Source organism: Leptopilina heterotoma, unplaced genomic scaffold (assembly GCF_015476425.1).
Source record: "Leptopilina heterotoma isolate Lh14 unplaced genomic scaffold, ASM1547642v1 Lhet_113, whole genome shotgun sequence".
NCBI lineage: Eukaryota > Metazoa > Arthropoda > Insecta > Hymenoptera > Figitidae > Leptopilina > Leptopilina heterotoma.
In genome coordinates, this window is record NW_025110832.1 from 1,786,256 (window position 1) to 1,804,286 (window position 18,031).

Below are 18,031 nucleotides of genomic sequence, written 5' to 3' on the forward strand. Positions count from 1 at the left end.
TCATTTGTCATTATTTCGGGACCCGGAGAAGAGGAGGAAGAAAAAAACTCGAAAACTGAAGAAAATGAAAAATTTTCAAAGTCTGTCGACAACGAATTGCTTGATTCAAATGAAGATGGACAAAAAAGTGCGGAAGGCGATAATACGGAAAAGAATTTAGAAGAGCGGAAAGAAAAGGGAAGAGGAAAAGAAGGTAATAAAAAAATTCTCGTCAACTTGGAAAGTTTCGACAACAAGGATGTAGTTAATTATTTTTCTCAATCGTATCTACTCGGCCATATTTCGTACCTTAAAAACGAAAACGAAGGCTTACGAAAAGAGTTAAATTTATCATTCAATGAAGTAGCGAAACTGCAAACAAAACTCGAACAAATTTCTTTTGATTTAAGCAAAAAGAACAAATTAATAAACAAAATATTAAGCGATATTGTCGATACTACAGACACTGAACTTGAAGACACAGATTCATTGTGTAAAAACAACTAAGTTTAATCCGTATTTATGTCTAAATTTTTATTTCTTTAAAAGGAATCTTCTATTTTTTATGTTTATTTGAATTAAAAATTCAATTATTACTTTCTTATTTTATATCGCCGTTTACTGTTTCAGTGTTTTGTAAAATATTACTAAACAATGTAATGTTTAAGTATATATGTAGTATAATGAATACAAACTTTCTGCAAGAAAAATTTAAAAAGCGTCACATTTATTTCAAATAAGTAATTAATTTATAATATAATCTGAATTATGTACTTTAAGTATTTTATACCAATTTAACTTTTCTTTTATACAATATTATTGAAATTATGGTTTTTTCAGTTGCACGGGAACATAGGTTTTTTATTTTCAAAAATATTAAGTTATTTATTTATTCTAACGAAATTATATTGTTACGGAATTATTTATTTTATTTATTAATATTATGTAATGTTAATTATTTAATTAATTATTATCAATTTTAATTTATACAATTTTTTTTATTTTAAAACAGATAAGTGCACGCATGCATTTAAATGTAGAGAAAATTTTCTTAAATTCTCCGGAAGGAGAATATTCTCGAGAATATAACCGGATTTTAAATTACCGAGAATTTTGCATCTCTATGTTTGTCATTCTGTGTTAATTCATTATTTCGCAATTTCATTTTTCATGTTGAAAGGTTTAACTAATAACCTAATAATATTCTAATTATTGTTAATAAACTGTTGAAATGTGAGTAAAATATATACAAAATACATCAACTTGAGAAGAGAAAATATTAAAGGAAAAAAGAGGTAACTTTTTTATTTTCTTAAAAATAAAGAGTTTCAATTCATTTTTCATTGGTTAGAAATATTCGCTTCGAAATATTCAATATAGGTAATATTGAATCAATTAATTTTGTCCAGAGCAGTTGTATTTTAATTAATATTTTTTCTGCTAAAAATAAAATCAGGAATAAAGAGAAAACGTCAGAAATTTTGATGTTTTGTGACTACTTTGACGTTTCCTGAAGCTTATGGTTAATTCTGACTAAAGGGTTTTTTATGCTCCTGTTGAATCCTGATGTTTATGGATTGTGATTATTGAGCATTGAAATTTTTTTTTTAATTTACAGTCCCTCACCGAAATATAGTCGGTAAATGTCTCTAACCTAATTTTTATTGCTCAAAAGTTTTGCAATTTTAAAATTTCAAGTAAAATTAATATAAATTTAAAATCTAGAAATCTCTATAATTACAAATATCTAAAATTTATTATAAAAAACATTTTTTTAAGAAAACTGTAACGTATCTCGAAAACCGTAATTGATAAATAAAAAATAAAGATATCATTTTTGAATTTAAGTTCTAAAGGATATATTGCATACATAATAAGAGCATATTGTTGGATGAATTCTAAGTCTATGAAAAACAAGTATATGATGTTTAAATAAATATAAACAAATAAAAAGATTGCCCTTTAATATGTCGATCAGTTGACCTTTTTCCAGGTAAAAAACTGTGTCGACTTTGTATAAAAAACCTAATTACTTTTAAAGCTTTCTGATTAAACATGACTCGAGCCTGACGTTCTGTGGCTGCAATAGTGTACACCAATAATATAAATATACCTATTAAAGAACTTTGGTAATTGGTAATAAATAATAAGAAAGAACAATTTTTCTTCTAAACTTAGTGTTGTTATTTATTTTCAGATTTCGAAAAATTAGTTGACTTACCGTTTAATCCATAAAAGATGCCTATTTATTCGAAGAGTGCCAGATGCTTTCCGAATGAATGCTACATTTGCAAATCGAGAAAAACTTTAATAAGATGCGGATGCAACATGATTTCCTACTGTTCAAAGGATCATCGACAACAACACCAATCAACACACAAAGATTTTTGCACAGCAGTAAAAGAATTGTTGAAAAGAAGAAAAATCACTCACATTTATGAACAGCTTTCTTATATAAGCATTCTCGAGTGGGATACAACAAGAGAAGAAATCCGGAATGAAATCATAAAGAAACTGGGAAGAACTTTAAGTCCACTGGAGAATTTTATGTTTTATTCTCCACGAATTTGTTATTATTTCGATTGTTGCGAAACAAAACAAGAGGATTTAATTAATTGCCCGTATTGTCCAGTAGCGAGCTTTTGCAAAAGACACAAAAATGATAAAACTCATAAAGAATATTGTAAAACAATGAGCACATATTTGAAAGTATTAACGACGGCCGAGGAATTAAATATTGATTTAGATTTTCTATCGTCTGCTTTTCCATTTATTGAAGAGAAATATCAGTCCGTAAATATTGATGATCTTACATTGACGTATGTAACAACTAAAACAAACACATTCGGAGTGCTCTCGAAATTACATTAAGTTTTTCTCATTAATTTTATTGACTTTGCTTCAAAAATTAATAACGTTTTACAAAAAATAAACGACACAATTCCAGAGGAATTGACAATTCACATTGATGACCTTTCCTATTATTATTCAGTAGCAAAAGTTAATTTTTGGGAATTTCTCTTGCATCTGAATCCACGGATAAAGAAATTAAAAATTGTCATGACTACAATTCCAGATCCATCTGGATTAAAGACGTCTCTTTGTAAAAATTGTCATTCAGAGGGAAGGAATTTTATTCTTGAAGTTTCAAAAAAATCTTACGAAAATTACATGCTGGATGAAAATTATCAAGAACCGGACATACTGATTTATGTTGAGATCAATATTCAAAGACTGTCTCAAGGATTAAATAAGTGGAGTGAATTAAATTGTCCCATTATTCTGCAATTCGATTCACACTCCGATTTTTGTAAAGCACAACATTTTCTCTCGTCGTCTAGAGCAAAGTTTCGATTTATTCACGAAGGACAACTGAAGACACCATTCAGTACATTATCCTCAATTGATAATGAAGATTATTTTATAATTCTACAATCAAAGGTAGACAAAATACTTCAAAAATCTGTTTGTTCGACAACTGGCGAAATCAACAAGAAAACAAATACACCTGCTTCATCGTCATCGAAACGTTCATTTGTGGCTATTTCTGAACCTGCAGACGAGGAGGAAGGAAAGAAGAATAAAAAATCAAAAACTGAAAATTGTTCAAAGTCCATCGATGCGGAAAATTTTGATCCAAATGTCGAAGAAGGAAAAATTGCCAAAAAGAACGATAAAGTTAATTCTCAATCATATCTAATCGAACACATTTCGTACCTTAAAAACGAAAACGAAGGCTTACGACAACAATTAAATTCATCAGTTAATGAGGTAACTAAACTGCAAACAAAACTCAATCAAGTTACTTCCGATTTAGAAAAAATTTTACGTGGTATTGTCGATTCTGAAGAGGCACTACAATGAAAGACACATACGAATTAGTCGTGTGTGAAAAGAAGAAAAATTTGAAATGTCGCAAAAATTCCCCCATGGTTATATCTTTAAAAAAGATTCTTCTAATTTATATTCTTTTTTGAATTTAAAATTCAAATATTCTTTTTCTTTTATTCTCTTTAAGATTTTTAAGGATTTAAAATTTGAAAGAAGGTTGAAATGAAATGTAAATATCTGTCAAGGATATAATATTATTATTATTATTTCGATATAAAAGAATACTTGTCTAAATTCCATTTAATGTTTTATTTTTTATATTTAAAAAGGAATTTGTAATTCTATAAAAATATTTTTATGTTATTAAATTATTTTTAATAAATCTTTTTCGAAGACAATTTTTAGAATTTACTGTGGGTGTTTAACTATTATTTTAAGAATAATAATTATTAATAAACTATTTAAAATTGTGTAAGGGGAATTTCTGGTGCAGAATTGGTATAAAACACTACACTTTTTTAAACCCCTATTTGTAAGAACTGTATTATAGTTATTGCAAGAATTTTTGGAGCACGTCATGTTTTCGAATAATATTCTAATCTAAAAGTGCAAAAATTGTGTATTTTGGCCATATTTGAGGTTATATGTAACATTTAATTTTTTAAAAAGGTTGGTTCGACATCTGAAAGTACTATTCCTCTCCTTGAAAATGCATTTTGAAATGTTAAAAAATCTTTTGAAATTTTTTGGAATTTGGTAAATTTTATCAGTATTCGTAATATTAAGGTAATCGGAGTATAAAGTTTTAAACAAAATGTCGACCATATTGGATCCGCCATTTTTAATTTTGAAAAATGTGAAGGCAGTTTCGTAATCGTTTATTAGAAATTACAGGAAAAGAAATAACTGACAAATATAGATGAAAACAAGTTTAAAGTTTCAGATTTTTTATAAAATGTATATTATTATTATAATAAATTCATGTATTCTCTATGAGAATTGTAGTCAGAAGAATCGTCGTAATCTTTTGAACTATCCATGGCAACAAATTGAAGAATTAGGTCCGAGTACACTTTACTGAAGCTTTGATAGTGATCTACAATCCCGAATAGGAGAAACAGCTACAATTAAATATTCTGTAACAAAAATAAAAAAGTTTGTATCACTTATTTAAATAAATTCTTATTATGTACTTTCTCATTATAAAGATACTAAAAAAAATAATACGGAATCATGACAAAACATCAGACATTATGATTATTTCTCAGATTTTCTGATGCTTTTTTGTGAGTCTGATGATTTGTGAAAAAGTTTTATAGTATGGCTTTGATTTTGATGCTTTGTGAGAACTCATTTCATAAAGTCATATTGTATTTTTTTTTGCATTTTTAATTTTGTGAAAAAAGTTTCTTAATCCACACTTTAAGAAAAATATTAGGAAACTAAACTGTTTTTCTTTGGTTTTGTATTTAATTTTAAGACGCATCCTTTAACTTCTTATATAATACGTTTTTTGTTCATTGTAGCCGAAGAGATTAAACTTTTAAAAATCTAAAAATTTTAAAAATAAGACTTTTGAAATGTTAATTAAAAATGTAGGAGGATAATTCTCCACGTAGCGCAGAACTTGATTTTTTCCATGTCGCGAAGGAAAAATAATAAATAATTTTCATATATTTTTACCATTCCAACGTAAAAAGATAATTTATAAGTTTAGAAACAAAACTAAAAAGTTCCCTTTGAGTCTAATAGTATGCATAATTTTTCTTAAATAAGCAATTTTAAGACTGAAAACGTCAAATTTTGACCTATCCCCATAAAAAGTTAAAAAAAAAAAAAGTTAAAAAATTAATACTTTTAGTAATACACAATAATAAACACAATTATTATTGTCATTTTAGTATCGTATATTTTAGTATCAAATAAGCAAATAAAAGCCTTAAAAAATATGACAATTTTAAAGCATACCTAAAATGAGAGGGTTTTTGGAAATTACAGGTACTAACAAAAACAAAAAAACAATTTTAAGGTATTAAGTATTTTATAAAACGTATTATTATTTACAGGTTCACATAACTGTATAAAAATAAAGACCTCACTGAGGTATAAAAAAGCTCATTTTTGACTCAATGTCATATTATTAAAATATTTCTTAAACAAACTTTTAAAAAACGTTCAGTTTGTTAATGTAAATATACCGACGTACAAACATTTGTTTTAAAGCATAAAGCTTAGTTAACGGTGTAATTTTAATATACATTTATAAATTTAAACTGTGAAATTAACGTGATCTTAATACTTATTTATAAAATTTAAATTATATTCTATTACATTAATAAACATTAACATTATTATTACATTAATTTTTTCATCATAGAAGGAAAATGAATAACAAATTATTCATAAAAACTGATCTTTGCTTTAAATGTATTAAAATTACATTTTAGGAACAAGCTGCTGAAAATCTTCTCAAATCTACAATTGAGAGATACTGGAAAATGTGACGAATTTCAGAATTAGAAATTCGAATTTTGTAACATTTTTCAACCACGCGATACATTAACGTCGTGCTCTCATTGATGAAATTTCTTCTTCTTTCTGCTATTTCGACATTTACCTTCAAAAAATCAGCATATATAGGAAATTTTTTATTACAAGATTCGATTGCTTTTAAAAAGTCATTGTTGCACGTGTACATCGCAACTTTATCAATTGATTTCGTTAATACATCATAGAAAGTGAATTTCAGATTTTTACTAACTTTCGCCCTTTGCATGACCCATTTCTCCTTTAAACACTTATTTCGCCAATCATTAAAATTATTCTTTGAACAAAATACAATCAAAGGTTGATAACAATTTGAGGTTAACAGTACTACTCGCGATACTATCAGCTTTAAAAAAACTATATTACCCTCTATGTGGGCCTTTTTGCAATCATCCGTATACAAGTTAATGGTCCCTGCGGTATTTAAAAGATTACCAATGTTTCTAGAATAACTAGTTAGGAGCAATTGGCACTTGTAATTATTCTCATCATCACTTAAGCGGATTCGAAAACACCAATTAGAATCATTATAATCTATCAGAAGGTGCAACAATTCTGGTGTATGTGCTAATGGAAACGGATCATCTAACACTTCGTTAGAACAATACTCAATTGATTTATTACTTAGATAATTAAAGAAGCATCTAACGATTTCGGGACGAAATTCAGAATCACTTTCGTCCGTTGTTAGTCCATTTGACTCTGTACTTGAATTCTTGATTCTTAGAACTCTTATTCTAGCTGCATATCCAACTAGGCTTTTAATATCTTCGGTTTTTGAATACCGATATAGCGTCTCCGTCACTTTTACCAATCCCTCAAACACTGACCAAGAAATAGGTCTGGAAGAAAACATGGGTGAAGATAGTTTCAAGGACATTTTTAATGGTGCTCCGCTGAACGAATTGGATTTGGAGGGATCAGCACCATTTTCAAGAAGGAATTTCACTACTGCTGGTTGTCCTGCACATGCTGCGAAATGTAAAGGCGTTAGGTCCTGCTCAATTTGTAAATTAACATCAGCTCCAGCTTCCAATAGCAGTTTCACTAGTCTCGGGTGCTCGAATGTTGCTGCAACGTGAAGAGGACTTGTAAATTCAAACAGACTGTCAATGGGATAACCAGCGTTTAATAGAGTTTCTAATATTTCTTCATTGCCACTTTCAGCAGCAATGTAAACAGCTAATTTTTTAGCAAAAGGGTCCGATTTATATTCACTTGCTGGGTCGTTTACGATTGCTTTAACAGATTCCACTTGGCCCATTCGAATTGAAAAATGAAGCTGCTTCTCTTTGAAAAACGTTTTTGCATTAATCTTCGAGAAACATGTCAATAAATATCGCCACACGTCATGAAAATTTTGAACCATTGAACAAAAAAATATATGTTCTGCCACTTCCGTCTTAAAACCAAGATCGATTAAATATTTTAAAGAAGCTAAACTACCGCTATTCCTTGCAATTAATGACAATAAGCCTAATTTATCCGCATTAACTGTTGCGCTGTTTTTTGCCCCATTCTTCAAGAGATATTCTAAAATATCCATGCGACCGGACGATACTGCGAGTTGAAGAGAAGATTTTGAATAAATATCATCATTATTTGGAACATCGACTTTGTTACATCCGTTCGCCATGAGCAGCTTCACCATTTCCAAATTTCCGTTTTCAACTGCGGAACGAAGAGGCCACATATATGTCAAATCGCTGTCACTCAAAACTGCACCGTGTTTAAAAAGAATTTCAGCCATTTGAACGTTTTCCTTCGCCAATGCAACATCAAGTGGCGTTTGTGCTATATGATCACTAACGTCAATAATGGCGCCATTATCTATCAGTGCCTTTGCGAATTCAGGGCGATTATAGATGGCTGCATAGTGAAGTGGATTTTGGCGAAAGGAATTTTTTGCATTCAGGTTAATTTCCTCTAAAAGAAGTTTGAATACCTCAGGATGGTTTTCCCTAATCGCCAGATGCAGTGGTGTATCTCTAATTCTGTCTCGCTTAGGGATGAACAGTTTTGCAATCGCTGCATGACCTCTTGCAGCTGCTACATGCAACAACGTCCTGTCCCGTATAGTTTCTGTCGAAGAATATTTTTCGAGCAGAGAATGAACGAGATTTAAGTCTCCATTGTGGACTGCGAGAAACAGGTCATTGTACTCAGAAATGTCGTTGTAATCATTCGTAAAATCCATGGCAACAAATAGAAGATTTAGATTCGAAGGTAGTTTTCTGTTCCTTTGGCGATGATTTGCAATTCAAATAGGAATCATTGCTCCACTTAAATATTCTACAACAAAAAGTTGAAAATGCACCCTTAATGTACCCATAAATGTAAAAATATGAAAATTAGGGTGTAAGGTGGTGGAAAAGTTCTGATAAAATATTTTTCAGTTCGGATAACAGAGATGCAGATGATCGAGGTACGACTGTATTAGGGGTAACTGCTTATATTCTATTAATTAAAAAATAAATTATTGGTAGAAAATCTATTATTAAAATATGGTGAATTATAAAGCAATAATCACTTTAGAAATTATACTTCATTATGAATGAAGAAAATGAAGATTTTTGAATCAGTCATAGGTCAAAATAATTTTTTTCAAGGTCCATTTTTAGGGAACTAATTTTCAAAATATTTGTTATTTATAATCGAGTATAATAGTGCATTTCAAGTAAATTTTTACTTACTGTCTAAATTTGAATTAGTAAAAATGATTACTAATTGATTTAATGACGTCATTTTTGGTTTTGAATTAGTAAATTTTACTAATAAATAATTATTTCTACTAATTTTTTTAGTGAAATTTACTAATTAAAAAGCAAAAAGTCAGTCGCTAATTCAAATTAGAAAACATTTTTACTAATTCAAATTTAGAGAGTAATATAAACAATTTTATAAATTCTACATACAAAAGTTATTCATAAATAACTTTAAATACAATTTATTAATAAAATATTAGAAATATAAAGAACATCGATTTAAGAGACATCAATCAAAATTGTTTTTAAATAATTGAATTTTTTTGCGAAAAAAAATTATGCAAATTCTATTTTAAATAATTGATTAATTAATTAATTAATTGATTTAATTAATTTTTTTTTCAATAATTGAAAGTTTGTGTAGAATTTTTTAACAACTTTTGTTTAATAATTAAATTCTTTTCGAAAATTTTATTAAAATAGTAGAATATTGAAAACCATTTCGAAGTAAGAAAATTTTTTGAAAATAATTGAAATTTTGCTATGATTTTTATTAAAATATTTGAAAATATTTGAATTCTTGTGATGAATATTATTATTTACGAAAATAATTGAATTTTGCAATGAATTTTATTAAAGTTCCTGAATATAATTGAATTTCGGCGAAGAATTTTTATATTTATAAAGATAATTAAAATATTGAAGAGAATTCAATTTAAAACATCAAGGAAATAAATCTCTTTTTTAAGAATTTTAATTTTTCAAGGTTTTGTCATAAAATTCAAGGTGTTTTCAAGGATCAAAAAAAATTAAATTACTTTTCAAGGTTTTTAAGGTTTTCAAGGCAGCTGGACACCCTGAATACACGAAGAAAATTCTTTCCTTATATTTTACCGAATTTTTCAATAAGGTTGGGATATAGTGACACACAACTATAAATTTAAAATTATTTTTTTTAGTTATAATGGTTAAAATTTAATTTTATATCTTTATTTCTTACAAGCTAGAACTGTAAAAGAAAATATAAAAAAACAATAACATACATATTTTTTGAATACCTATAATCTATTCATTTTAATTATATCTGAATAATAGTATTATTTATAATATTTCAGAAAGTTTATTTTTCTATTAATTAATTTAATAATTTCAACTTTCACATTTATTCAAAACTTGTATATTTTTAAATTATAGTTTAATTTGAGAATAATACAGATTTTAATAACTTTTTTTTTATTTTGTGAAATATAAATTATTGAAACATTTTTCTTTATAATAATAAAAGCAATTTAAAAACATTTTATATATTGATCTTAAATATATAGTAAGACCACATTATTCGAATTTTCGATTATCCAGACAAATTAAAAAAAAAATTTATTTTTTAAGTTTATAAGCATTTAATGCCATAAATATTACATTTACATACAAAATGTTGCGTTTTAATGTATTTTAATGATTTTAAGAAAATGTTTATGTAAATCTTTTGAAATATTTTTCACTAAACATTTTTTAATGTTGACTTTAAAAGTTTTATTTCGTTTCAGTCTTATTTGAATACATATGCAAATATATACCTAAAATTACAAGATCTCAACACATTTATTTAAAATTACCAAAGTTTTACTATTTATTTTAAAGATTGTATTATATTATGATAAACAATATGATACTATGAGTGGCATCAAATGTCATTCATCGTTTTTATTTTAATAATTTAATACCAAAGGACGTTAAAGATTATTAATATCATTTATAATAAATGACTTTCTATATAGCTGTACGTTTCAACTTGTGCAATGTTCATGTTTAAAAATGCAAAATTGGAAACTGTTCGCTATAGATTTATAAATTTCATTTGTTGTACACATCAATAACAAATTACAATTATAAACTTTTAGTTTCTTTTGATCATGAACAATGTCAATATAAAGAACGGATTTCATCTGATAACAGTAACAATGTTTTAATTCTTATCCAAAACTGTATAAATTTTAATATTGATCAATTGATGTTGATTTGAGTTGACATCGAAAAATTTATTCTCACATGCGCATTCAAAATGTGTAGTGTAAAAATGTCAAAAATAAAATATAACAGATAAAGTTTTTGTGATATTGTTATAACTTTACTTATTATCTATATATAGTTAAAAAAAATACCGAGAAATGAATAAAAATAGTAAATAAATACATAATTAAATTAGTTTCTATTATAAATACTAACCATGATTAATGCAATATCAACATATCGTTTTTATAATTTCGAAGATTTTCCAGGACGAAACATTAATCTAATGTTGGCATTTTACAATGTTTGGATTACAGGAACCAAGACTTTTTAATTGTATTTATTTATTTTACATAAGTATCTATAAGTACAATTGATTTGTAAATAAAGAGGAGGTCGAAAACATTTATAACCATAAAAGTATTATCCGCAATAGAATAGAAACTTCAGCTGCTGCAGAGGTGTGAAATTCTTACTTTCCGAGGGGTTCTTGGACCCTAAATATTATTGTAGATACACCTTTATAGTACTGGTTTTGATTCTCAATTATTTAACTATTCTATGTTTGGATAAAAAGCAAAACAAAAACACTACGGAAAACACTAAATGTCAGATGTTTCTCTATTGTTGTTATAAACAATTGAAAGTTTAAAACCTGTAAGTAAAATAATAAAAGACAATTTTTCTACTTAATATTTGTAAATTTCTTTGGTTTCCTGGAAATTCTATTCATAATGTGACGCGCTCCCAAAGAAACGTATAGAAGCAAACGAATTATAGGTTATGTTTGTGTTGGATTTATCTTGATAAAAAGTTCTTTTTCAAATATTTAAATTTGAAACTAGTTTTTATTGATTATTTTGGATGTAACGAAGATTTGAATTTAAACAATTTGTATTAATTTATTAATTTTCTTTCTGTTTTTTCACGCCAAAAATTATAAACATAATAACCTCAAATTTTTTGCTTAGGTACCTTTCTTAGGTATCTTTCTCTAAAATTTCACACTTATGAAATTTCTATTCGCAGGTTCTCGTAAAATTAATTTCGTCATCAACATTTAGAAAAGAAATTCAAAAACATGAATTCTTTCAAGATGAAGAGATTTCTGCCCAATGAGTGCTATATTTGTAAATCGAGGGACAATTTAAAAAGATGTGAATGCAACATGATTTCCTATTGCTCCGAAGCACATCGATTAGAGCATTTGCAAGTTCACGAATATTTTTGCAAAGTAATCAAAACATTATTGATTGAAAAGGGATTGTCGCACATTTATGATGAGTTTACAAATTTACCTACGTCTTATTGGCAAACAAGGCTAATTGTAATTTACGAAGAAATAGTTGTCAAATTAGGAAGGGAAATAAGTCCATTGGAATTTGTAATGTTTATTCGTGCGCGAGTGTGTTTCGTGTGTCGTCAAACAAAACAAGAAAATCTAACAAATTGTCCTCATTGTCCAGTGGCAAGTTTTTGTGAAGAACATCCTCAGAGTAAAATTCACAGCATGAATTGTAAACTAATTAATCGATACTTAAACATTCTGAATACAGCGGAGGAATTTAATATAAACTTGGAATTTCTGTCTTCTACTTTTCCAAATATTACAGAAGAGACTTCAAGAAGTATTAAAGGTTATCTCACATCGACATACGAAGAAAGTGACATGGAATCAAAGTGCCTTGAATCTAGATTACTGAAAATGGGCCTCATTAACTTTATGGACGTGGCTTCAAAACTCAATAACGTCTTACAGAAAATATACGACAAGTTTCCAAAAAAATTACTCATTCATATCGATGCCCTCTCCTCTAATCATGTAATTACAAAAAAAAATTATTGGGAATTTCTCCTACATCTCAATCCACAGATAAAAAAGCTAAAAATTGTCATCAGTCAAACTGAAAAACGGAACAATTCTAAGAAGTCTCTTTGTGAAAATTGCATTTCGAACAAAAAGGAACTAATTGTTGAATATTCGTCAAAATCCTACGAAGACTACATTCTAGATGAAAATTATCAAAAACCAAATATTCTCTTTTTTGTTAAAATCATCAATGAATTTAATTCTGAAAGTATAAATAAGTGGAGTGAATTTAGTTTTCCCGTTGTTTTGCGATTTGAATCGAATTCAATTTTTTGTGAAGCACAACATTTTCTTTCGTTTTCTAGAGCAAAGTTTCGATTTATTTTTGGAGGAAAATTGGCAGTGCCATTCGTTATATTATCCTCAATTGAAAATGAAGATTATTTTATAATTTTACAATCAAAGGGAGACAAAAAACTACAAAAATCTGTTTGTTCGACAACTGGCGAAATCAACAAAGCAAATACTCCGTCGACATCGAAACGTTCATTTGCGGCTATTTCCGAACCCGAAGAAGAGGAGGAAGGAGAGAAGAATAAAAAATCAAAAATTGAAAATTGTTCAATGTCTACAGATAAGGGAAATATTGATCCAAATGGCGAAGACGGAAAAATTGCCAAAGAGAACGATAAAGTTAATTCTCAATCGTATCTAATCGAACATATTTCGTATCTTAAAAAAGAAAACGAAGGCTTACGGCAACAATTAAATTTATCAGTTAATGAGATAACGAAGCTGCAAACGAAACTCGATCAAGTTTCATCTTTCGATTTAAACAAAATTTTACGAGGTATTGTTGATTCTGGAGAGACACTACAATGAAAGGCGTATCGCTTCAGAGTGTGAAAAAAATAAAATTAAAAAAGGCGCAAAAATTCCTCCATGATTATACCTTTTAAAAAGAATCGTTGCTTTTTTTGGGAATTTAAAATTCAAACACTAGTTTCCTTTATTTTTTTTTTACATTTTCAGTATTTTTTCATTTGAAAAATGTTTCAATAGAAAATGTGAATATATTTGAGGCTCCGGATCTTAAAAGGGCACACGCGCGAGCACACGGCAAATAAGTTGGCCCCTTTAGATAAAATTTTGAAGTTGTTCAAAATGAATTTTAAATTATTGTTTCTTGTACAGAATTTCAAGGCGAAACTTTTTTTCTAATAAAAATTTTTTATATAATTTCTCGTTTTCACGTAAATTGAAAAAAACGTGATTTTTTGAGTTAGGAAATTTTAATGAATTTTTGACTTCAACTCGTGACTACTTCGTTAAATATTAATATTTTTCTACGAAATTTACACACAATATTCTACAAACTATTCCAAGAGTGAAACAATATTTGGAAATTTAAAAAAAAATTGTATGTCAAAGTAAATAATTATTTAAATAATTTTGTCGGAAAAATGATTCTCCTATTTTCAATTGAAAAAGTTGAGTGACGAATTTTCGTTTTCGGAAAACTTTCAGCGACAAAAATGTTCATTAATATGTTAGGAAGTTTTTTGGAAAATATCTCGCCATTTGATAATAAATTAAAGTTAATAGAGCAATTTTAACATTGTCGCGCTCTGCTGTAAACGTAAACAATGTCTAACTATATGCATTGGTCTTGTAATGGCGGCCATGCTACACGTGCGCCGCCACGCCGCAATTTTACAGCAGAGCGCGACGATGTTAAAATTGCTCTATTGTCTTTAATTTATTATCAAATGGCAAGATATTTTCCAAAAAACTTCCTTACATATTAATGAACATTTTTGTCGCTGAAAGTTTTCCGAAAACGAGAATTCGTCACTCAACTTTTTCAATTGAAAATAGGAGAATCATTTTTCCAACAAAATTATTTAAATAATTATTTACTTTGACATACAATTTTTTTTTAAATTTCCAAATATTGTTTCACTCTTGGAATAGTTTGAAGAATATTGTGTGTAAATTTTGTGGAAAAATATTAATATTTAACGAAGTAGTCACGAGTTGAAGTCAAAAATTCATTAAAATTTCTTAACTTAAAAAATCACGTTTTTTCAATTTACGTGAAAACGAGAAATTATATAAAAAATTTTTATTAGAAAAAAAGTTTCGCCTTGAAATTCTGTATAAGAAACAATAATTTAAAATTCATTTTGAACAACTTCAAAATTTTATCTCCAGGGGCCAAATTATTTGCCGTGTGTTCGCGCGTGTGCCCTTTTAAGATCCGGAGCCTCATTTGTATATAATAATTACTATTAATATTGTTTTGTTTTAAAAGTAGCCTTATCAGTTTTATACTTTTTTGTTTAGAAAAATTCCTATATTTTTAAATTTAAAATTCAAGGATCGCATAAATTTGTTATTTTTATACTGCATTTGTAATGTTATAAATATATTTAAAGAATGTATTTTTTATGAAGTTTTTAATAAATGTATATAATAAAGTAATGTTTATAACTTTCTTGAAGGCATTGCTTCTAATTTCTAAAAATATTTACTCCAGAAGGCGCTTATTGTACACCTCCACGTTTCTGTGAGTATCTGCTGGAAGTAAAGAGATACAAAGAGATTAAAAAAAGGGGATAAAAAAAGATTAGAAAATATAATAGTTTGGAGATGCAAAATGGATACTTAAAAGAGATACAATTTTTTTATCTCTTTCTATAACTTTATATTTATATATCTTTTTATCCCTTCTAATCTCTTTATATACAGTTTTAGATATAGAAATATATAGAAAAAAATATATAGAAAGAGATAAAAAATTGGGGATGCAAAGTGGTGAATTAAAGAAGATAGAACTTTTTAATCTCTTTCTATTCATACATTTCTGTCTTCCTCTATCCATTTTCACATCCTTTCTAATCCAAAGGAAAGTAAAAAAGGAGATACCCCTTATAGAAGAAATCGATTAATTTCAATTAAAAACTTTCTCTATTGTTGTTAATTGAGTTTCTTAATCGTGTTGTTTTAATTCATTACGATTAACTATAAAAAATTTGCAAGTAAATCTTTAATACATTTTTAGAAAAGTTTCGATGCTTTGTGAGTTTAAAACTAATTTTGGTTGTCTATTACTGATAAACATTTATTGGTTAAATATATTTACAATAAACTATAAAAATATGGAAGTTATAAACTCAAACAAAAACGTACAATCGCACAGTGCATAACACACGCTTTCTGATCTACGGATCTACTGACCCGACGCCATGACACATAACAGCTGGGAAGATCGACGCATGCGCGTATAAGTTTATGAGTATGTATATAGAAAGGGATATACTATAGTAGATTAGAAGAGATAATCTTATTATATCTCCTCAAATCCCCATATTCTTAACTATCCCTATCTCTTCTAAATGAAGTAAGGAGATAGAATATGGGATTGAAAGAAGATTAAAAGAATAACATTCGGAAAAGAAGAATGATAAAAAGGAATAAAAAAGGTTTATAGTTTTGCAGTCTCGCATTTCTATCTTTTTCTATCTCAATAATGGGAATAATGGTAATAAATAAGTGTTAATAAGATCCTACATAAAAAGCGATGGAAAGGTATAAATAGGATATCAATAGTTATTAAGAAAAGGTTATAAATGTGGAGAAAGAAGAGTATCGAGAACTTCTGTCATAAAAAGAGATAGAAGTTTATAGACAGGTTATTAAAAGGTATTGAGAATAGGTTATTAATAGGTATAAAGAATAGTGTCTATAAGGTCTAACATTGAAAGAGATACAAGGAAATAGACAGGATTTTAAAAGTAATAGAGAAAAGGTGATTGAAAGGGATAACAAAAAGTTGTAATAAGATTGTATATAAAAAGAGATAGAAGGGTTTAAAATGGCTATTAAAAGTTATTCAAAAAAGGTGATTAAAAGAAATAGCGAACAAGTTGATAAAGGTAGGAATAGAAAGGCATAAAGAAGTATAGGTAGGAGATTAAAAGTTATACATTATTCATATCTCTTTCTATATTAGCAATAGAAAGGGATTAAAAGAGAAAAGGTTTCTATCTATTTACTTCCAGCAGGGACCGATGTGTTTTATGGTTTTACCTCCAAAGAGGGTCTACTTGAGAATTGAAAGACAGTTTTTTATGACATCTTTGGGGTTATCTCTCTTAGTTTATGGTTGACAATTGTGTTTGAGTTTTAAGGGTATATTGTCTTCAGAGTGACAATACACAAACTCATATTGCTGGAAATGTGTTTAAACCTTACTATTTTTTGTAGCGATAGGACCACGTTTCGTCTAAAAATGAATGCTATTCAATTCTTTTTGTAATTTTTAACAAAGACAAAATTTTTTTCTGAATGCTTTCCAATCCCATCCGAAATTATTACAGCCTGTCATTATATCACTTTTCAATTTTTCATTGGAACCGCGTTTCTGCATGCATTCAAGCAATCTTCTGGATTTTTGTAATTTATAAGATACATACAGTGGCAGATTTTGTAAAAAGTGTTTGTGTTCAAAGAAAAACTTGCTGAAAAATTGATTGTTTACCAATTTAACGTCATTTAAACGAGTCAGGGCCGTTATTCTGTTAGACAATAAATCATAACCTAAAAATTTCAGAGACCTTTAAACACTTTTAACCCTCTTAACTGATAATTTAATAATTATTCCTTTTTAAAATAGGATTTCACTACTTTCAATTGGCTTTAATTATTTTTTAAGGGAAAGAAAGAAAATTTATTAACAATTTTTCTACGACGACACCAAAAATTAGAATTTTCGTTGAATAAAAATTTGATATTTTTACCCTACTTTTGGATAAGATTTTCTGATTTTCCAATCTTACACGACAACTCCCTGATATTGTCAATATAATTATATTCATAAAAATGTATAAAAAGTACTTATAAGTCAAAAATATATTTTGATAAATATTTAACAATGAAACTAAATTTTTCTGCATAAATGGCCAAAACGGAATAGAAACGTAAAGTCCAACGCACAATAGATTCGCGAAAATCGTTCGCGAACAAGATGCATGAGATAGAAAAGGACACAACTACACGGAGAGAAAAAAAAGAGAGCCGTTTGATTTGGCAAGAGAGCGCTGTTTTCCCTTTATAAAGCGCAGCAGTAGCGCCGCAAACGTCGAAC

At 27.8% G+C, this 18,031-nt stretch overlaps 3 protein-coding genes across 4 annotated transcripts; 2 read left to right on the forward strand and 1 right to left on the reverse strand.

Moving 5' to 3' along the window:
* Positions 1–1,131: 1,131 nt before the first annotated feature.
* On the forward strand, positions 1,132–4,578 carry LOC122505319. Its single transcript, XM_043616830.1, has 2 exons — positions 1,132–1,274; positions 2,177–4,578. Exon 2 carries the CDS (start codon positions 3,040–3,042, stop codon positions 3,841–3,843), a length of 804 nt encoding a protein of 267 aa, XP_043472765.1. The 5' UTR covers positions 1,132–1,274; positions 2,177–3,039; the 3' UTR covers positions 3,844–4,578.
* Positions 4,579–4,726: 148 nt separating this feature from the next.
* Positions 4,727–11,492, reverse strand: LOC122505259 (ankyrin-1-like). 2 transcript variants are annotated; one of them, XR_006301899.1, is made up of 2 exons: positions 11,289–11,492; positions 4,727–4,946 (listed from the first exon to the last, which is right to left on the reverse strand). XR_006301899.1 is itself a non-coding variant. In XM_043616767.1 (2 exons), the coding sequence occupies exon 2, from the start codon at positions 8,552–8,554 to the stop codon at positions 6,254–6,256; it is 2,301 nt and encodes a 766-aa protein (XP_043472702.1). In that variant the 5' UTR covers positions 8,555–8,649; positions 11,289–11,492; the 3' UTR covers positions 5,833–6,253. The 2 variants fall into 2 exon arrangements, 1 of the variants encoding a protein (XP_043472702.1); XM_043616767.1 differs by lacking the exon at positions 4,727–4,946 and adding an exon at positions 5,833–8,649.
* A 149-nt stretch (positions 11,493–11,641) lies between these two features.
* On the forward strand, positions 11,642–14,059 carry LOC122505222. Its single transcript, XM_043616715.1, has 2 exons — positions 11,642–11,729; positions 12,102–14,059. Exon 2 carries the CDS (start codon positions 12,154–12,156, stop codon positions 13,762–13,764), a length of 1,611 nt encoding a protein of 536 aa, XP_043472650.1. The 5' UTR covers positions 11,642–11,729; positions 12,102–12,153; the 3' UTR covers positions 13,765–14,059.
* The last annotated feature ends 3,972 nt before the right edge of the window (positions 14,060–18,031 follow it).